At 44.5% G+C, this 22,336-nt stretch overlaps 1 protein-coding gene across 1 annotated transcript in view; it reads left to right on the top strand.

Moving 5' to 3' along the window:
- Nucleotides 1–22,336, top strand: part of PKHD1 (PKHD1 ciliary IPT domain containing fibrocystin/polyductin) — a 1,684,711-nt gene that overhangs the window by 586,991 nt on the left and 1,075,384 nt on the right. Inside the window, exons 34-35 of the mRNA XM_069236642.1 lie at nucleotides 8,745–8,961; nucleotides 17,186–17,336. Of these exons, the coding sequence (XP_069092743.1) occupies nucleotides 8,745–8,961; nucleotides 17,186–17,336 (368 nt within the window). The remainder of the gene's footprint in view (nucleotides 1–8,744; nucleotides 8,962–17,185; nucleotides 17,337–22,336) is intronic.

Here is a 22,336-nt window from a genome sequence, read left to right as displayed (position 1 = left end):
ATAATAGTTGTAATATGGATATTTGGAATTTGGGGAATAAAAAGGGGAATAATAATGATTATGGAAAGAATTAGAAGAAGGAAGGAAGAGAAAATAATGAAAAGAATGGCAGAAGAATATAAAGCGAAAACTAGGGGAATTAAAAGGAAAAGAGAACTGACAGAATTTTAATGGAATAAAATTTGTGGGCATGATTTGGTGTGATGACAAGTAGTCATCAGAGGAGGGATTGATGAAGCTGAAATGAAGGTTTTACATTTATTAGCGCTTAAACGTAGTGCTGCAATAATCATGTGTGACTTTAACCGAACTAATAAAGATTGTACGGGACAAAATGTGCCCTCAGAGTAGTTTGCCAACATTTATAAGCGTGCTTTATATAACGTGATGTATTAGAATTGCACTAATCCGACATAATCGTAAACGTGTGCTATGATTTGCTTGTTTGAAACATTTTAGCTTAGCATTACTTTAGTGCAGGCTTCGGCCTAGTTGCCTGATCTCACGGTTTAGATGCTCGTATTTTTCCAATGCGCTATTAAACGTGTATTTTTGCTTGAAGCTGTGCTTTTCCACTGAGATCGTTCACATGCTTATCTTAAGGTTTCGTGCCAGCCTGGCATATTTTCTCTTTACTCCAAGGTCAATCTGCAGGTGCGGACAATGGAAGCTCTGAAAGTGAGTTAATTGGTATAAAATGTTGCAACTTGCGTACCCGTCTCCAAGGATAATGTATGCTTAAGTAAAAGCTTGAGAACTGTTGTTTTTGATTGGACAATTTGAAGCTAACCTATGAACCCTCCAATGGAAGACCCTACTAGATTTGAACTGTTGTCTATTTAAACCAGGTGCACGAGAAGAAGGTATCCATTTGCAGCCATTACAGCCATCACCAGCCGATACCCGCCATTTTGCAGGACATTGCAGCTATTATGGCCCACCTTGCTGCGACGCCATTTTGAGAGACTTTGATACTTTCTCTAATCGAGAGAAAGAGACTTAAATGATTCTTACACTAGAGACTTTAACTTTGATTTGTCCCTTTGCATGAAGTAGTAGTTTTACCTTGCCGCCGTGAGGCAATTGCCCCGTCCACCCTGCCCTTTGCCTCGTCCCATGCTGATCGAGAAACGGTACCTGTGAGACGAAGACTTCCTTGAATGCTGATTGTAATTGGTAAATATGAAAGGAAATTGTACAATTGCATTGTGTTTCTTTTAGGTAACCAACTGCTGATTTTTGATAAGAGCCCTAGTTAGGAGTTTTTCTAAATTTATGTTGCTAAATTGTTTTTGCATGAAGTCCCACATGCCGATGCTAATTTGAGGTTAGATGAGGATTCCTTTTGTCGCACGATGCAATTTGAGATCTTGTTATGCTGACTAAATGTATGCAATTAGTTCATTACAGATTATAGTCTTAGTTTTTTGCATTGCTATTATCGAATGCCTTGTTATTCAAATGCTGCATAGATTGCACTTGTTTCGCCGTTATGGACAGCTATTAATGTTCATTTATGCTTATCATTTGGTGTTGAGACACATCTATATTGTGCTAGCTTTGTTAATATAGGGAAATAAATTCACTAACTTTGAATAAACTGGTGTGGTTATTCCTGACTGAAAGGTCAGGGTTCGTCGAAATGTATTCTGGGTTAATTGTCAAGTGTTATGTTGATCAGGGTATTGCTTATGTTCGTTATTGATTATTGATTTAATGAAATTGACTGATTAAGAGTAAGGAGAGTCCCACTTAGCCAAAAGATTCATCGGCCTAAAGAGCGTCCAAAATACAGGTAAATTATTACTACGGAACGCTCTATCAGTCCTCAGGAGTATTGACTTTCAGGCCCAGGGAGCCCTGTGGCTAAAGAGCAGCAGCCTGTGAGGTGGGGGTACCCTGGGCTGACACTGATGACTGGCACTCTCCTGCAGGAGAGCCAATACTATAGCCCTGCTTGAGAAGTGTATGCCTAATAAAGTAATTTCCCTTTTTATAGATAAAAGAACTAACTGGACAATGATTTATTGTGTGTTGTTTGTTGCATACCTGTGGGCTGGAGTACTGCCACACACCAGCTCCCATGAGAAGGCCGTGGACTGCTCTGCCTCGCTACCCTGTGAGAGTCCAGCGCTCCAACAGGGTACTTGATTACCAGTAGATGGAAGGATGGCAGACCTATTATTTGAGAAGGACCCATCTTCTGTCCAACTAATAACCTACTTTATTACATGAGCTCTTTGACAATTCTTTGTTAGGTTCACCTGGGTGACAGTCTTTACTGCTGAAAATGAAGACAATGATTGAGATGACCATAAAGCTGTGGAATGCGAATAGTTAGGTGCATTTTCGTTCATTAAAGTTGGTAATTTGAAGCAAAAGGGATACCTTAAATTACCACATTGGGAATTGATCCTATTATGATTAGTCCTTGTTAGGAACTTTCTAGATCTCTCCAGATGAGGTCCATGAGTTGTGTAGGAAACTGAAATTCTTTGATGATCTTAGTTTAGCGGTATAAGGGGAGCAATTTACTTTTTAATGTCAATGAAATGTGGAATTTAGTTCACCTTTTAGGGAGACAATCTTTGGTTCTTCTCTATGTAAAAACCACTCTCCTCCAGCACATATTGCACATTTTAAACATCCAGTGTGGATTTCCAATTAGCATATGTTTATAAGGTCAGAGCATTATGTGACATCTGTAAAGAATGGAAAGTCTTTTCATGTTTTTTTCTACTTGCTTTCTATAAAATATAATGATTAAAGTAACAATGAATTGCCCATGATCGTATCATACACATTTTTGTACACATTTGTTACAAGATCATATGGTGAAACACTGATGAAATAGAGAATGTGCTCTAGGTAATAATTGCATATGAGCAGTGATAGTTAGGCCTGGTATGGGAGGAAAACCGTACCCCAAAGATATACAAAGTATGTAATATTAGAAAATAATCTACATGCCAATTAGCAACAGTCTCTCAGGTCTGTGGCACCCATTTTATCTACCTCAGAAGGATGAAAATCTCAGTAGAAAAGCTGGGATTTGAACTTGTAACCATAAGGTCAATCACAGATTTCTGAAGTGTATTTATTACTCCAATGAGCCACCAGACCTGGGTCTGCAATATTATATATAACGCATCTAAAAAAAACTGTTTTCTGGGGTGTATATGTAGTCAATGGAGAAATGTATTTAAAATAAGGTGGAGAAAAACAAGTAGAAGAACGTGGAAGAAGCCAAGAGCAACATTAGTTAAAGAAACATCTCTTAATAAGTGAAGAAGTGACATTTAAACAACAAAAAGCTAAATCTTTCTTCTTTGTTTATAAGCCCGTGAAGAAGCATAATCTAAAAACTTTTAGTTGGTGATAACTATAAAAGATTCCAGTGAATTTTTTGTTATGTTCAGAGAAATAGAAAAGTGTAACTTGTTTAATCCCCTTGAGGGCCGGGGACGAGCTGATTACGTCCTCGGCCACGGTGCTCCCCGTGGGCCGCCCACTCCCCCTCCCCTGGGCAGGGATGGTAGGGGACCCCTCAGGGGTCGCCCCCATCATGCTGGAAGCTCAGCTTCCAGGGTGATCAGAAGAGAAAAGCTTTCTTTTCTCTTCTGATTGGGGTGTGGGGAAGATCGCAGAGGCATGAAAGGAAAGGAAAGGCTTTTCCTTTTCTTTCATGTCTCTGACCATTCCTGTAGCACGATTGCATAGCGATCGTGCTACAGGAATGCCCACTAGACACCAGGGATTGTGTGTATATTTTGTAAACACATGAGGGGAGCAGCCCCTTGGGCAAGGGTCGCTCCCAAGGGGGGCATTTTTATTTAGGCCTTTTAATTAGGCTGATCTGCCCCCAAGGGGGGCAGGAGCCACTAGGCACCAGGGATCATTTTTATTTTTTTACAGGTGGGGACCGCCCCCTTAGGCAAGGGTCACTCCCCTGAGAGGGAAAATTTATTTTAGCCCACTTTGGCCTATTTTTATCAGGCCAATCTGCCCCCAAGGGAGTCAGAAACCACTAGGCACCAGTATTTTTTTATTTTTTACAGATGGGGAGCAGCCCTTTGGGCAAGGGTCGTTCCTCATGGGGGCAAATTATTTTAGGCCAATTCTGCCCCCCTTGGGGGCAGATCGGGCTTTTTCTATTAGGCCCATCTGCCCCCAAAAGGGGGAGAAACCACTTAGGCACCAGGGATTGGTGTGTGTGTGTGTTTTGTGTGGGCGGGCAGCCCCTTGGGCAAGGATAGCTCTCCATGGGGCACATTACTGTTGGCCATTTCTGCCCTTCTTGGGGGCAAATTGGCCTATTTGTGTAAGGCCTGAAAGCCCACTAGACACCCGGAAAAAACTTATTTTTTTAAAAAGCAGGTGGGGGTATGGCCCCCCACCCCAAATAAACGGGAACAAAGTTGTTCTGCCCACCAGTGGGCAGATGGGGCAATTACCCCCGATCAACTCCCCGGGGGGGGGGCAGAGAGCCTAATAGATGCCAGGGAATTTTAAAAAGAAATGAAATAGTGGGGTGGTGGCTACCAACCAGTATGGGCATGGTTATGCCCCACCCCAACTGAAACGGGTAACAGTCTTTCAACTCTCCCCCACGTACAATAAAAGATCTTATCCCAACGGCAAGCAAGAGGACATTTGATGATTTTGGGTTTTGAGTTTACATTTGGGCCATGAGAGCTTGGCTAACTCTCAAAATCGTCCCACTTGGAATGGTGAGAGCTGCACTTTTGGGACTTTGGGATGCAACCATCAAGAAAAATCTACGAGACCTAGACACATCTGAAAACTAAGGCCCATATTTATACTTTTTGACGCTAAACTGCGCTAACGCAGTTTAGCGTCAAAAAGTTTTGCGCCGTCTAACGCCATTCTGAAGCGCCAAGCGGGCGCCGTATTTATGGAATGGCGTTAGACGGCGCAATCAGACCGGCGCTGCCTGGTTTGCGTGGGAAAAAACCACGTAGACCAGACAGCGCCGGCGTAGGGGGAAAATGGCGCATGGGCGTCTTAAAATGGGGCAAGTCAGGTTACGTCGAAAAAATCGTCTTAACCCGACTTGCGCCATTTTTTAACGACGCCCATCCCCCATCAACATGACTCCTATCATTGTAAAGATAGGAGTCATGCCCCCTTGCCCAATGGCCATGCCCAGGGGACTTCTGTCCCCTGGGCATGGTCATTGGGCATAGTGGCATGTAGGGGGGCACAAATAAGGCCCCCCTATGCCACCAAAAAAAAATATAAAAAATAAAAAATTATACTTACCTGAACTTACCTGAATGTCCCTGGGGTGGGTCCCTCCATCCTTGGGGGTCCTCCTGGGGTGGGCAAGGGTGGCAGGGGGGGTCCCTGGGGGCATGGGAGGGCACCTGTGGGCTCATTTTGAGCCCACAGGCCCCTTAACGCCTGCCCTGAGCAGGCGTTAAAAAGTGGCGCAAATGCGCCGTTTTTAGCCACGCCAACTCCCGGGCGTCTCTTTTGCCCGGGAGTATAAATACCCCGTAAAGGCCTGGGAGTCATTTTTTAGACGGGAACGCCTCCCTTGCATATCATTAACGCAAGGAAGGGGTTCACGCTAAAAAATGACGCACATTCCGGGAACTTTGGCGCTATTCGCCTCTAACGCCATAGTATAAATATGGCGTTAGTTGGCGTTAGTTTTGCGTCGAAATTGCGTCAAAAAAAACGACGCAATTTCGGCGCAAACGGAGTATAAATATGGCCCATCTGGGTGAGTCCAGGGTGGTGTGCTTCACATGCATCCCGCAACATTTTCTTACACACAATGACCTGTAAACCTCCAACTTTGCTTGAAATCACACATTTTCCTCACATTTTTGTAATGGAACCTTCCAGAATCTGCAGCAATCCACAAAATTCCTACCACCCAACATTGTTGCATCTATACCGATACAAATTCGGCCCCACTTGTCAGCCTAAAAACGTTTGTTTTCAAACTGCCCTTTTGGACACGCTTTGGTTCCCCCTCTATTTTGACATGTATTTGGCTTTTCCCTGTCACCAGCACCTGGCCCACCTGCACAAGTGAGGTATAATTTTTATTGGGAACTGAGGGGAACATTGGGTGGTAGGAAATTTGTGTCGGTGGGGTGATCCTACACAGAAATATGGGGAAAATGTGAAGTTTTAGCTAAATGTGAGGTTTGCTGAGGATTCTGGGTAAGAAAACACTGGGGGATCCACGCAAGTCACACTTCCCTGGAGTCCCTCGGGTGTCTAGCTTTCAGAAATGTCTGGGTTTGGTAGGTTTCCCTAGATGGCTGCGGAGCCCAGGACCAAAAACGCAGGTACTCCCCCTTGCAAAAACAGGTCGTTTTTTAATTAATAATATTTTGATGGGTCAACGTTGTGTTTTGGGGGATTTCCAGGCTAGGGCTCTAGGCCTACCGACACAAGTGAGGTACCATTTTTATCGGGAGATGTGGGGGAATGCTGGGTAGAAATTTGTGACTCCCCCTCAGATTCCAGAACTTTGCAGCACCGAAATGTGAGGAAAAGGTGTTTTTTTTTGCCAAATGTTGAGGTTTGCAAAGGATTATGGGTAACAGAACCTGGTGAGAGCGCCACAGGTTACCACATGCTGGGTTTCCCAAGATGTCTAGTTTTCAGAAATGCCCAGGTTTGCTAGGTTTCGCTAGGTGCAAGATGAGCTTGAGGCCAAAATCCACAGCTAGGCACTTTGCAATAAACAGGTCATTTTTCATAAGAAAAAATTCATGTGTCCATGTTGTGTTTTGGACCCTTCCCTGTCGCGGACACTAGGCCTACCCACACAAGTGAGGTACCATTTGTATCGGGAGACTTGGAGGAATGCTGAGTGGAAGAAAATTTGTGGCTCCTCTCAGATTCCAGAACTTTCCATCACCGAAATTTGAGGAAAAAGTGTTTTTTTGCCAAATTTTGAGATTTGCGAAGGATTCTGGGTAACAGAACCTGGTGAGAGCCCCACAAGTCACCCCATCCTGGATTTCCACAGGTGTATAGTTTTTAAAAATGCACAGGTTTGCTAGGTTCCCATAGGTGCCGGCTGAGCTAGTGGCCAAAATCCACAGCTAGCCACTTTTAAAAAAAACACGTCAGATTTCAATGTAAAGATGTGATGTGTCCATGTTGCCTTTTGGGGCGTTTCCTGTCGAGGGCACTAGGCCTACCCACACACATGAGGTACCATTTTATTGGGAGACTTGGGGGAACACAAAATAGAAGAACAAGTGTTATAGCCCCTTGTCTTTCTCTACATTTTTTTCTTCTAAATGTAAGACAGTGTGTAAAAAAGAAGTCTATTTGAGAAATGCCCTGTAATCCACATGCTAATATGGGGACCCCGGAATTCAGAGGTGTGGAAATAACCACTGCTTCTCAATACCTTAGCTTGTGCCCATTTTGGAAATATAAAGGTTTCCTTGATGCCTATTTTTCACTTTTTATATTTCGCCAAATGAATTCCTGTAAACCCGGTATACAATGAAAACCCATTGCAAGGTGCAGCTCATTTATTGACTCTGGGTACCTAGGGTTCTTGATGAACCTACAAACCCTATATATCTCCACAACCAGAAGTGTCCAGCAGATGTAGCGGTATATTGTTTTTAAAAATCTGCCATAGCTGGAAAAAGTTATAGAAGAAAACGTGGACAACAATGGCTCTTTTTTTTTCACCTCAATTTAAATATTTTTATTTTAGCTGTTACTTTCTGTAGGAAAACCATGAAGGATCTACACAAATGACCTCTTGCTGAATTCAGAATGTTGTCTGCCTGTTCCTGAAAGCTGGGATGATGGTGATTTTAGCACCGCAAGCTCTTTGTTGATGCCGTTTTCAGAGAAGAAATCATCCTGTTTTTCTGAAAGAAACAAATATTAGCAGTATTTTGGCTAATTTCTTGGGGTCCTCCATGGGAACCTACAAACTCTGGGTACCTTTAGAATCCCTAGATTGGTAATAAAATAAGGACACAAATTTGGCGTGGATAGATTATGTGGACAAACAGTTACGAGGGCCTAAGCGCAAACTACCCCAAATAGCCAAAAAAAGGCTCTGCACATGAGGGGAAAAAGGCCTGGAAGCGAAGGGGTTAAATTGGTGAAATCATGTTTCTGTTGTTCAATGACTTTTTTTATTTTTCTCTTTTTGTTCTCACTTTTGCCTTCTCAATTATTTTGCTGATGATAGCAATTATTGTAATATTTATTCTTTCAAATGCTTTTACTGAATCTTTGTTTTAATATTGTTTGTTTTATTTTATCCTGCAACAAATGATATAGAAGCAGAAATGTATCAAAGTAAAACTTGTAATTGATTTTAAACAGCATTGTGGGCGTATTTGTTACAAGTCAACTTGTCTAGCCTACAAAGATGCAAATTTCCAATGACATACAATTATTATACACAGCATTAAAGATTCCTTCCCTACGATAAGTCTGCATTGACACACAGCTTTCATCTAGCACATTAGCAGAAAACTTGCCAATATTATCCAAGCACAAACAGAAGATGTGGTAATGCTAATTTTCATAGAAAAAAAGTAAATTTTCCAAATTTCATTATTCACCATCAACTTCATGTGTCATAATTGGTGTCATGAATTGTGAAAATGTACATGTAATGGTAGCTAGAGATGTGATGAGAAGTAACAAAGAAGTCAATCAACTAGACTGTTATTTCAGTAAGTACTATTTTTGCTTAGTTTTTGCTTCTGTTTCAGATTCTTTAGGTTTTTTGTGCAGTTTCTCAGAAGATGTGACTGGCAGTTGCAAAGGACCTCAAAACACATATATCCAGTGTGATGTGACAGTGGTAGTAGGCACATTCAGCTTGACTAAGGAGGGGGCTTATGTACATGTATGTCATGGCTTGCCATGTACTACATCTTTTAAACTGATATTGGATGCACCTTCGTTCATCACTGGTCTTTTCTTCAGGTAGGAAATGGGCTTCCGATTCACTAATTTATTACCTCCTTTATTGGTTGAAACTTAGAAAAAGAAAAGACTGTACCACTCTTTTTATTACATGAAAAACAAAATTGTGAATCTAAGTTGTTTTTTATTTTTAAAAAGTGTTCTGAATAGTGCCTACAACTTCCAAATGACGTGTGGATGTATGGAGTGATTGTTGTGTATATCTGTGTGCATATGTATACCTGTGAGCGGATGAAGAAAAACATAACATCTTTTCAATGTGCAAAAGGAGTTGAGGTTTATTAAAACTTTTTGTGAAAAATATAATTATAGAAAATAATGGGAATGTTGTAATTCTTGTCAATATAATATAAATAAGGATAGTAAAATTGTTCAAAAACAATACCACAAGGATTACCAGAATTTTCTTTGCAGCATTACAGAGTTACCTGATGCTGCGGAATGAAACCTCTCAGGGGTGGCTCCTTCGCTATGGCTGAGCCAGAAGCAGAAAAATAAAGCGATAGTTCACTATTGTTTTATTTTTTCGCTTCTGGCACAGCCAGCAGTGCAGGGAGGAGTGGGGCTGTGTCCCGGGAGGTGAGGGGGGGGGTGCACCTGAGTGCGCATGTCTGTTTGGCCGGCAGTCTGAGGCCGACGAAACACACACTTGAACTAAGGTTTCTCCAGCCCGGCTGTGAGAAACTGCACAGACCCCAGGGATGTGTCCAAGCGGCTGCCCAAGCCACTCAGACTAATCCTGGCACTGCCTTCATACTGGGTTTAGCATGAAAGCAGTGGCAGGATTGCTGGGGAACCAACGCTGGTGTCCCAGAAGTGAATGCTGGGACACCACAAGAGGCGCAACGAGCAAGGCGGCAGGGACGAAGGAAAGGTAAGTGTTTTTTTTTTTTTTCACCTTGTCTTCGTCCCCACTCCTTTCCACCCCTCCCCACTGCCTCTCACTATTATTCCACTAAATGCCAAAAGCCTTAACAATTTAGTTCAAACCTGGCAATGAAAGAATTTCCTAAACAGAATACTCCAAGCTGCAGAGAGATTGGGCGAGGAAAATATAATTTGCCAGCGATGCCTGCGCTAGGAAGAGTGGAGTGGCTATCTTATTACACAAAACCTTACCAGCACTCATCTGTAAATCCAGGTCTGGGCCTTCATATTCCCCGTTTGCGAGCAGTAGCCCCCAAAACCTGAGATTTCAGGATGCCCTGGGCTGCCACCCTACCCAATCACTGGTGGTAGTTCATTTCCCAGGATGGAGTCAATGGGTATCTGGGGACTGACAGTGACCTTTTAGCTGGACCACAAAGACCTGCCCAAGTGCCTGGGTCACCCTGCATACCTGTCCTGGCACATATTGCTCTGGGGAAACCGTCTTTTCACCACCATGATCTGATTGGCACAGCTATCCCTTAGAGCAGCGACAAGGACCTCATTCACTGTAGGCTGGTGGAAGTGACAACTCCCACCCTCAGGGATCACAAGCTTACCCACCGGGTCCACCTCTAAAATAACAGACACTAGGGCATGGTCTGCCCTCTGCTCCAGGGGATTACCTCACCCCAAGGCCACACTGGCCACCACTGAGTAACCACCTGTGGATAGCTTCCGGGAACAGGTATGATCCCCCTGTTGTGTTTTAACTGGAGAAAGTTGAAGCACTTGGGTTTGAAAAATTGTTGGGTTTCTGCTCATCAGACTCTCATCCCTTATTCTTAGTAGGGGCAAGGGAATCTCCCCCCACAGACTAGTTTACGTCACATTTGGGACTTGTCTGTTTTACCCTGTACCTCCCTCTCACTTTGCTAAGTCAGTTCCTTCTGCTTCCACACACTATGCATCCTCATACAAATCTTCAAATGGATCCCCATGAACACCAGGCATATTGTCGCCAAGCCCTAGTCACTAGCAGACTAGATTTTGGCAATGCATTCTATGCTGGAATCTCCAACAGACTCCTCATCGACTTCAGACCATCTAGAACGCCATAGCCGAATACCTCCTCGACCTCCCACATTGTGCACACATTATGCCACACCTCAGAGAGCTCCACAGGCTGCTGATACACAAATGCTGCCAATTCAGACTCCTCACACACACATGAGGCAGTGCACAACATAGGACCAGAATACCCCAACTGCCGCCTTCACTTCCACTGACCCATCAAACGCCTATGCTCAGCCTCATTCTCAGTTGCACCCTACTGCCCCCCTGTAGCTGAAAAGGGAGAATGGCTGGCCTAGTCTTCTTCTACATCGCACCCAAAACATGGAACAATCTCCCTCCACACATCAGGACCTCCTCACTCCATGAAATCCGCAACAGGCTGAAGACCTGGCTCTTCAACTAACCCCCTGCAGACAACCTACACACCTTCTCCACAGCCTCGATATCCTTTGGGTGAAAAATTGTGCTCTACAAATCCATATAACATAACATAATATAACAGCAGCTCTGCCACAATTAAACTTTCTGCATGTCTGCGATCCACTTTCATTCTTGCAAAAATGACAAGTGTAAAATATGAGGGTAAGAGTGAAATTTAGGAAAAAAATAAAATATGTCCAATTAAAAAGAAACTAGAATTCAGAAATCAAAAATCAATTTTGATTTCAGATTATTACAAGGGTTTTTTGGTTTTCCACAAATCACTGAGTGGCACTGCAAAAACACAAGTACTGAATCCCATTCCTGAACACCAATGTATGAAATTGGAGTATTAGTCGAAGCGGTTGAGAACTATTGACTGTCATTATGGTCCGTTGCTCTTGGCACAAAGAGCAGCACCCCCGGAGTTTGCATTGGCAGTCACTTTGTGGTCCTCAGGAGTCCAAGGCCTCTCTAGCTTCACCATTTTTTAAGGAGGTATGCATCTGATGCAGGACTTGGGGGAACCTCTTAGGGCCCAGGACTCACTGCAGCAGAGGCCCAAAGCAGGACCAGGCAGGTCATGTGAGGATGGTCAGCAGGGCAGTTGCGAGGAGGCCTGTGAAAGCTTCTTTCCTTGTAGCTCAGACAGGAGGCCAGCTATCTGACCTTTGTCACTTCCAGAGAGCCTGAGTTCAAGGTAAGCAGGTCCAATCTTCCTTCTCCAGACAGCAGGCAGCCCTTCTTCTGAATATTCCACAGGTCCAGGATTGTGATGATGAGAAGTTCTTAAAGGCCCACTTTTATAACTAGTACCAGCCTTTGTGTGGGGGAATTCCTTGTCCTACCTCCAAAACTGGCTCAGGCAGTTCTTCCCCTGGGTTTGGCTCCACATTATGTAGGGTGACAAAGGCAAGCACAGGCCTATATTCAGGTTCCTTTTGTGTGTTACAGCGCAGGGCACAACTCCTCCCCAGCCATCCTGTCAGGAAGACCCTCTCCCTCTACATTCAGGCCTCTTTTGTCCCAATAAAAAGTTACCTACTCAAGTTCGGCATGAAGAGTTCTATTTGCATTGGAGCAGACCGCGAGGAGGACTAACCTGGTCCACGTATCCAACGAACACTCCATCATGGTCGGCCTGAGCTTGTGACTGTGAGAGGACGGTTCTGACTGGTTCATCCTGATTTTTTGCTTTTGGATCATCCGGTTTTTGACACTTTAATGTGAGGGAGCCTCATAGTTTGGGACTCACCCACAGTAAACCCATGGTAAAATGGACTGTGCGTGTTTACCCCCGGTGCTGTTTTGTTAAGCAAAGGCTGCTGTGATGCAGAAGGGTAGTAGGCCATGGGCTGATACACATGATCATGTATGCACATTCGTGTGCTCCTGTGTCAGGACTGCTCCTGGAGGATTCTTGGCATGTGCAGCCCAAAGAACTGCACTTAGGTAGCCTGACACAGAAGGGACCATGCAGAGTGGGTGATGACCTGGAGTAGGCCTTATGAGATGGGTGTACACATGTGAGGGATAGTCAATGTGCTTACTGTCTTTATTGCAGTGACACTCTATTATATTTCAATGGAAAAGGCTGGCCTACGGTGCAACTTTAATTCCCTAGGGCCCACAGACTCTAGAGTCGCACCAATGTACACTGTAACCTGTATTAAAAAATAATGCAGTAGGTTTACAAAAGCATACTTATACAGCCTATGGGTCATCCAGGAATGTCATCTTTCTCTGACTCAGCTCAGGATTAGGGCCAATTACTGCTCTGTTCAGCTTTAGGATCAGGGCCTTGCATGAGTCAGCCAGCTTTCATTCCATGTGGGGAACTGGGCCTGCCCCAGGCCCCTCAGGCGCCTGCTTAGGAGGGGCTCCTTAGAGGAATACCTGGGAGAGGCACTGGGAGGAATGGCAGGGAGGAAGGTCTGAGTCTCTCAGATCACATGTGGCAACTGACTCCAGGACGACACCATTTTGTGCTATCCCAGAAGACTATGCAGGAAGGTTGGGACAGGAGTGGAGAAGTGATGTGGCACATCAGGATAGACCAGAGATGCAGCCCTGCTGGAAACATCCACCCCCACTTAAAAGGTCTTGCACAGGGAAGGGATCTCTCTCTTGGCTGTGCTTCTCTGCAGAGCACTGGGACTGAAGACGAACATCATGGACAACTGGAAAGAAGAACCCACTGACTGCTCAGTGGGGCACACCCCAGGACCAGGACCGGGTAAGCTGGTCCCCTTACACTCCCTGAGGACCAGTTGGGGAAAGGTGGGGCTCTGGCACAAGGAGAGCGTGCTGCCAAGAAGAAAGGAAGGTACCCAGATGAAAGGCTGGTGCAAGGAGTCAGTGAGACTGGCTCCCTACCAGGTTAGGAACCTTCTAGGCCAGGAGGCCTAAAGTAAGTGCTACAGGTGGCAAGGGCTCACCACCAGGAGCATAATGAGACAAAGATCTTCAAGAATGGCCCACCAGGACCCGAGATATCTTCCTCTAAATTTTGGCGACCTTTGACCTCTGTCAGGTGGCAAAGCGCATAGGGCTCTGGCGACATGCTGGATTCCAGCCCCCGGGGTGGGCCAGAGCCTGGGGGCTGCCCACAAAGAAAAGTGGAGGCAGGGAGTGCCATTGTGCATTCCAGTCGCGCTCCCTGGAAGGTGAGGGGAGGGGCCTGGGACCACATCCCAGGGCCCCACAAGGAACTAAGTCAAGGGATGCCGTTGTGACCCCCGCAAAGATGAAGAGATGGGCCCCATCTGGGGGACCCGCAGTGAAGCAAAGACAGAGGATGCCATCGCACCCCCACCCCCCCAATGATGAAGGGTGACAACCTAAACCCCATCCCAGGGCCCCACAGCGAAGTAGTCGGGGATGCCGTCACACCCCTGTGATAATGAAGAGGGGGGCCCTAGACCCCATCCCAGGGCCTCCGATGGCCAGAGAAGGATGGGGGTGCCACCACACTCCCCCATGCAGCCAGCCCGGCTGTAGCACCACACGTGTCTGCCTACGAGAGCAGGAAGACTCCAAATGAAGAGCCAGCTCCCGCGGCAGCACATAAAGGTTCTGGCCAGGTGGGGAGCCAGCTAGAGCAGCAGGTGGTGGGCGCCCCAGGCTGCTGTCCAATGTGGGAGAAGAACATGGGATGTCTGGGTGGGACCGGACACTCCCCAACTAGAATGGCTCCAGCACAGCTCTCGCCGAGGCAGCGGGATAGCCATTAATTACATATGCACGCTCTGCAAGGAATGCCCCATAAGGCCCTGCGGGCCTGGCTCAAGTCCCTGGGCAAAAAACACTTGGGTGCCAGGGTGGTGACCCCATAAGAGACTGGGGTCACCACCAAAATCATCACCACATGCGGGGGAAGCCGCAGGAGGAGCACAGCCTCCCCCAAGAAGTTATCAAATGTCCCTCAGTTTCAGGGGACTCGAAAATGATAACCCCTCAGGGGTTTCAGAGTGTTTTAAAGCCAGTCCCAGCTAGAACCTTTGTTTCAGGGTAGTGGAACAGCACCCTCTAGGGGTGAAGATCATGGCTGTAGCCCTTGTGGCCTGAATGATGATAACAACAGATTGTTCCAATGGTGTACATCCTCTAGGGTTGAGAGGCTGTAATTACAAGGAATTCTACAGGAATTGAGTCCTTTAGCGACTATGGTAAAAAAGGTAGCATTTATGCTAAATGTGATTCAAAATGTATGGCTGCAGTGTTGTGGACAATGGTATGACTTGTGTAGGATCATATGAAAAGGCACCCACTAGGGGTGAAAGATAGTATTACATAATGATTAACAACTGAGTGATGTCCTTTAGGGACTGTATCAACTATCCATCATTTTTATGTTGGATGTTTCAATGTGGAATATGATGAACTTTGGCCCACACCCTTTAGGGGTGTGGGTAGACTGTGTAGGCCATGCTGAGGATAATTATAACAGCGCAAACCACTACAACCTGCCTAGACATGTTCCTTGTTGCTTCTTATTTGAGAAATTAGCTGACAACCACTAGTGATCAAAGTAGATGTACTTTATTGCCAGTATTTGGTGCCCTCACTCCAAGTTACAGTCACATATTGCATTGGAATACAAGTGAATGTTCTGCCATGTGGGTTGTTGGTTTATATCTCCCTTTGGGAGAGACAAGAATGATTACGCAATGTCATCCAAAAGTAATTCCATCAGCTTGTTTATATTTGTATATTGTTGCATAGTACTGAGTAGTGGGTGTGTAATAAGTGTACTTTTACTTTACCAAAAGAAAATAGCAGACTAGACAATCATTTATTGAGTGTTATTCTTGTGTGCTTGTAAATGGTGATTACTAGCTCACACCACCTCCCTTAAGTAAGCTTTTGACTGATCTGCAACACTACTCTATGAGAGTTGAACGCTCCAGTAGGGTGTTGGTTCCCAGTGGTGGTCGAGTGTGAACCCATTACTTGTGCAGGCCACAAAACTAATGAGCCACCCTCCATCAGTGACTTTCCTCCAGTCTAATGTGACTGGGTGACTCCAAGTGGAGCGGTGTGCTTTTAGGCACTATTTTCACTAAGAACTTTACATTTTAATATCTCATTTGGATTTTTGTTGTTCTGGTATCATTTTATGTATTACAATGTATTGATTGGTTTGGGATTTTTCTTGTGTTGTGTTTTCACTTTATTACTATTTTTGTGCTGCATAAATACTTAATACATTGCCTCTAAGTTAAGCCTGACTGCTTTTGTGCCAAGCTACCAGAGGGTTGAGCACAGGTTAATTTAAGGATTTTTTTGGTTCACCCTGACAAGGATTGTGGTTGTTGCCTGAAAGCGGCTTCCACCCCCTTAACCAATAACCCAGTTTCTTCAACCACCATAAACGTTATCAGTTGTCTTAGCTCATTTGTGCCAACCCTGTTCAGAAGAGTTTATTACTTTTTGTAAAAGCTATGGACAACAGCCAGTAGAATGATGCAGTATATTTTGAGGAAGAAAAAAATAAACTGTGATTAAAGTTATTTTTTCTACGCAAAAAAAGGAATTGAGGATCTGAAATTTACATGTAATACTTAAAATACTGCATGCATCTATGCAATCTGTTGTTCTAACTGTCACATACAGAATTATGGGCTTCATAATAAAGAGAAATCTCTGAATTCTCTATTTATCCATCTCCCCTCCCCTCCATAATTTACTTCCTACAGTGTCGTGCAGTATAACTGGCACACATATATCGAATCTGCTTAGTCTGGGCTGTTAAGTAAGTTTAATTAACTTAGTAAGTTAATGTAGCACTGCCAGCAACAACAGGAGGGGCCCATTGCTATCAGCTGGGTTGCAGAAATTGGAAAGCCTAAAGAAGCCATTTTGTCACAGTTGGAGTCCGGGAATGGTGAGCCAGTTTTCCTGTGCAGTTTTCAATTTGAATGCTGCCTCTGGGGATTTGCATGTTAGCAACCCACGGGCCCATGGAATGCTGAAATTTGAACAAGGTTTTGTGGGGGAGAGGGGGGATTCTGGCTACCAACTTTGACTATTGCAAATCTGTGCCGTCCTCTGTGCACTATTTTGTTTCTTAACTTGTTAAAATGGGTTTTGCTGACGTTCTTTTAGGTTTAGAAGCTCAGTCGACATCACCGAAGGACATTTACCACATGTGCTGTTTTATTGTTAATGTTGCAGATAAGAAAAACAAGCAAATAAACAATAAAAGAATGGAAACAAAATTACAGAAATTTGCAAAGTTTGACAAATGGTGGCCTGCGCTTGCCACAAGCTAATGGCTTTCAATGATTAATAAGAGTAAAAATAATTGCATTTCATTAAGATTGATGACACCCCATTTAACCTCGCCTCTCCTTTGCAGCCCTAAAGTGGAAAGAGATGAAGTTCTCATCTATAACAGCTCCTGCACCATTACCATGGCAACAGAGGCAGAGATGGAGTGTGAGGCACCTAATCAGCCAATTACCACCAAGATTACTGAGATACGGAAAAACTGGGGCCAGAACACTAAGGTATAATCAAATCTTTTTTTACAGACTGATTCAAACAGCTCAAAATTAAATTTGTAATATTGTGTACATTAAAAAAACAATTTAGGCCCGGTTGAAATGTAGCCATATATAATGCTAAATGCTCTTGAAACTTGGAGGCGCTGCTTTATTGTAGAACAACTGAATTTGTGCTTAACCGGAGTTAAATTCACAGTTAATCATATAGTTTATCAAAAACAAATGAGGCCTGTCCTGTGGCTCTGAAATGTCTTCCAGGGATTGTTGCAACCTGTGCGCTCAGCATTTGCCCTGACATTATGCATGCCAACTTAAAAGGTTTTATGTATGTGTAAGTGGATACAAATAACAGAATTATTGCAATCAAAAAGTTTAATGAGGTAACACTCTTGGTAAATCCTTAGAACAGTGTAAACGTTTGTGCGAAAAAGGACGACTTTTCTATTAGCTGTCTGTATTGAGGCACCAGTATCTGATCAGTGGCGCCACGGGTCCCAACAAACGCAGGTAAACTGGGCTCCCCATCGCCTAGTTTGGTAGCAAGAAAACAGCAAGTTACTGGGGTCCAGTGGGCTCCTCGCGCCCCTTGGCCCCTGCGCTCCTCCACCTGCCGCACTATTGTTGACACACTTTTGACTCCACTCATAAGCATTTTCTACTCTTTGTTGTGTCTAAGTCCAGGCCTGGTTGAATTATATTCATGGAATTCCAAGTTTCAGAAAAAATGTACTAATTGGAAGAAAAAAAAACTTGAGTCTGAAACAACAATTGTTCATAGTACAAGCTCTGCATATCGCAGTGCGTCACTATTTGCTCCAGGAGCAGCAACTTACTTTTTGAGTACTACAGAAGTCCCCATAGCATTATAATGTATATAAATACCAAGCACGGAGTACTCAATTTTTGTGTTTTATGTTTAACCCTCTAATGGTGTGTCCTGAAAAAAGTGACGTTTCTACCCCCTCCACTGCTATCGATATCATTTTATTTTCTTCCACCATGGCCACTGCCTCCTCAAGTCAACATGGCTTTGCACCTCCCTCTTGATGTTTATGATATTTAATTTCATAAAAGTAAAAAACCCTGATCTACTCACGAGGAGTAGGCAACGCGAAATTCTTCTGCCCTCCTTTCCTGGCAATGTGAAGACATTTGCTGCCTTTCGGGGCTATCTGGTGTCCCTTTTTGGAGGCCAGTCATTTACTGGTCTCTTATAGCAGTATGCTGCACAATTTATTGGACTATATGTAACATCATGCAACATTAATTTAGCTATCCTGGTGAGGTGGCATGATTTTTGGACAGGTATTGGTACATAATAAATAATCATTTTAGTGGCCCTGCACTTTTTGTACTCCTGAGTTCCACATCAAGCTCCATCCCCATAAAACTCCCCCTCCACCCACAATTCATTACCAGTGCAGCAAATAAGGGCTAAGGTCTAAATCCTCAGGGCTTGTGCTAGGTTTAGGTTTGATTATGGTTTGGTTGTGGTCAGTGATAGCAGATCTCTGTATAGGTCTGATATCACAAATATCCAGAGAGTTACTACCACCATTTGTAATGCCATAAGAGACTGCAATGATTTTGATTTATCTAGATTATATGCAAGTTCCAATTCCTTTAATTTCTGCCCAGTCTTGGATTATCCACACTGAGACTACAGCAACCAGCATAGAATTTAGGCCCAGATTTCAGAATAGTGGCACTTCAATACATTCATTAATGATACGGCGCACCATGGCGCATGAATTTCTGACGCTATTGTGATACTTTGCAGGATTAGCTACAAAAATGTTGGCACTAATCCAGCAAAGTGCATAGAGGTTCATTATAAAAAATGGTGTGCCTCAATTTAACCCCTGCTCTAAGCAGGCGTTATAAATGACGCAAAAAAGGGTGCAATGGAATCTCATAGATTCTACTGCGCCATTTTCTGGGCCTCCTAATGGAGGAAAGCCACCCCTTGCATACATTATGCCTGGCGCAGGCATAATGTGGCTCAAGGGTTTACAAAGTGGTGCAATGCACGCATTGCACCACTTTATAAATTTGGCGCAGCATTTTTGCCAACCTAATGCTACATTAACATAAAAAAATGACACTAATGTCACGCTATGTGGTGCTAGGTCCTTCTTAAATCTGGGCCTTAGACCATTAAAGGTAGGGTGTGCTCGCCACCAATATTTCATGCCCAAGAACATGTTTGCACTCAATAGTTCAACCTGAGGGTATGTTTGCTGTCAGTAGTTCATATTGTGTTTGAGTTTGCTGTCACAAGTTCTAAGTGAGCTTATGTTTCTTGTTACTAGCTCAAAGTGAGGGTCAGTGGTGGCCATAATTTTAGAAAGGAGGGGGGGTGGACAGGGCACACATGCACACATATACACTCATTCCCACACACACACACGCACACATGCATCTATTCACAACACTCATTGCCAAATATTCAAACATTCATGCACACATGCACGAAACATTAACTAAAAAAAACAAAAAAAAACACTTACCTGCCGCTCTGCCTCGGAGGTTCCAGGAGGTTTGGGACTGCTGCCTTCCCTCATTGGCTGACCTGAGGTCAGCCAATGAGGGAAGGCAGCAGTCCCAAACCTCAGAGGTCCCTGGAGGTTTGGGACTGCTGCCTTCCCTCCCAGCCAGTGAGGGAAGGCAGCAGTCCCAACCTCGTCACAGAGTGAGATGGAGTCAGTGAGACTGCTGACCCCACCCCCCCCCTCTGTGAGAAAGTGCCACTGATTGAGACTCGCCCATGGGCGCTTCAAGGCTCAAAGCTGAAGCGCCCAGGTTCGAGGCAATGAGTGATGCTACGCCTCGTCACCGAGGGGGATGGCCTCGAGGATCTTTGCTGAGCTGAGGAGGTCACGCCCACAGGAGCTGTGACATCCTCAGCCCAGCAAAGTTCAGCTCAGGCACCCAGGAGGCTACACATTTAGCACATGTCTAGCTCTTGGCTGCCTGACATGAAAGTGAGGAGTGTCAGTCAGGCTGATCTTTGCTCAGCCTGACAGACACTCTTGAGGGATAAAAGGTGAGGGGGTGTGTCCTTTCAGCCCTAATGGACTGGCCGGAGCTGGTGAGGGTGTATATTTGTAGTACTACAGGGATTGAGAGGGAAATGGGGAGGAAGGGGGTTACTGTGGTGTCAATCATGGGTATCTGCAGGATGTAGAAAATAATGATTAGAAGCAGTTTAGGCACAATCACTGGAGCAAGGCCAGGGTCAGACTACTGCATGCATGACTTTAATGCAGACAACTCCACTCATTCCTCTGAAGGTTGGTTCCCTGTGCGTGGTCCCAGCTTGCCCGTGCCAAAGGCATTGGCTTAAAGAATAGTTATGCAGCAGTTGCTGCGTTACATAGCAAATCCAGCAAATCCATGATTATGCAGAAAATGCTGCAGCCATAGAATAATATAATTCCAGTGTCCCTGCCAGATGCAAGCAAATGTAAAATTCAATATTAAAGTGCCCGTGCTTCCTACAACAAAATCCTCAGATTCCTACTTCCAGCTGAAATGTTTCTCACGGATTTTCATTCATTAGTACCAGCAGTAAATAGAATCTAAAACAATGGCAAACTCTGAAGGTATCACCTAAATTATCATGATTGCAGAGGAGCCCCTAGTTTTTATTGCTACTTAGGTTAAGAAAATCTTTATATTGACTGTTAGGAAGCAGTAATGATTTGTGTCTACACCTGCGACAGGCATGTATCAAGACAGGGTCAACAAGGGTCCAATGGACAACTTTAATTGACCCTGGCTTGATTTGTGCCTGTTGTGGCCACCAGGCCCAGCCACACAAGTGAGGTAACATTTTTATCGGGACAAGTGGGGAATTGCTGGGCTGTAGGAGTTTTCAGGATCCCTGTGGACCCTGAAGTTTGCGTCACATAAATGGAAGGAAAATGTGTGAATTTAGCTAAGGCTTAGGTTTGCAGGGAATTGTGGCTAAACCACAAGAGCACATCATACTGTACTGCCCTGGGTTCCTAGCTTTCAGAAATACCATGCTTTAATATGTTTCCCTAGGTGGCAGCTGACTCGAGCCTGAATAGTGCTGCCATTCAATAGGGAGATATTGGAACTTAGCACCACTCTGCTACCCATATGTAAAAAAATCCATCTGAACTTTCCCCTCTAGGCATAGGGATAGGGATGCTTTGGTCACCAAGGGAAAAAGACACTGTTAAGCCTTTAGTAACAGAGGTGGGGCCTGATGTCAGGATGGTCAAGGACCCACCACAATTTTTTATAGAAAATATTCCCTACTCAATGTGGAGCAGACGTGGGCAAATCCTCTCTCTCTTTCTCCAGGGTTCAGAAAGAGTCGTTTGGCCAGAATTACGGTATGGATATGGCTCATGTCAGTAGTAGAGGCAGAGACCCCCTATCTGCCCTCCCGGAGATGGGGGAGCAGAAATACTTTAATGTCTTCAGCAAGAGGGGGGAGCTCAAGTCCATTGCCAGGAGGCACTCCCCCTTCAAAAATAATCCCTGCTGTCTAGTGGGGGTATCTGTGGTTGGTGATTGCCCTCCTGCCGCGATCTACAAGCATAGATCCACAAGGGGTAGGTACCATTGGAAAGGAGAGAATCTCCCCTTTCCCATCATTTCTCCCCCATCCAAATTGGTGTTCAAAAGTCTGGGATATATCCCCGAGCACTGATCCAGTGAAAGTGAAATGAGCTGATTGGCTCATTTCACTTTCACTTTCAGTGACATGATGTCAGCACACCATGCATGCTGATCATGATTTTCATACGACTTCATGCTACTAGCGTAAAGATTGATGACATGACTTTATTTTAATTTTATTTTAATTAGTTATATAACTACGGCATGTGACAATAAATCACTATGCTTGTGTTCTCAAGCAGTGTCAGCTGTTTTTGATCATTGGCAGGGCTGGGGTGTGGAGGGAGTAGGTGGTGACTCCATTGTGTATTTGTTGACCGGCTGCTGAGTAGAAAGGGTAGTACTAT

Source organism: Pleurodeles waltl, chromosome 5 (assembly GCF_031143425.1).
Source record: "Pleurodeles waltl isolate 20211129_DDA chromosome 5, aPleWal1.hap1.20221129, whole genome shotgun sequence".
Taxonomy (NCBI): Eukaryota; Metazoa; Chordata; class Amphibia; order Caudata; family Salamandridae; genus Pleurodeles; species Pleurodeles waltl.
The sequence above is the reverse complement of the archived record's forward strand: the minus strand, read 5'-3'. Positions and strand labels throughout refer to the sequence as shown.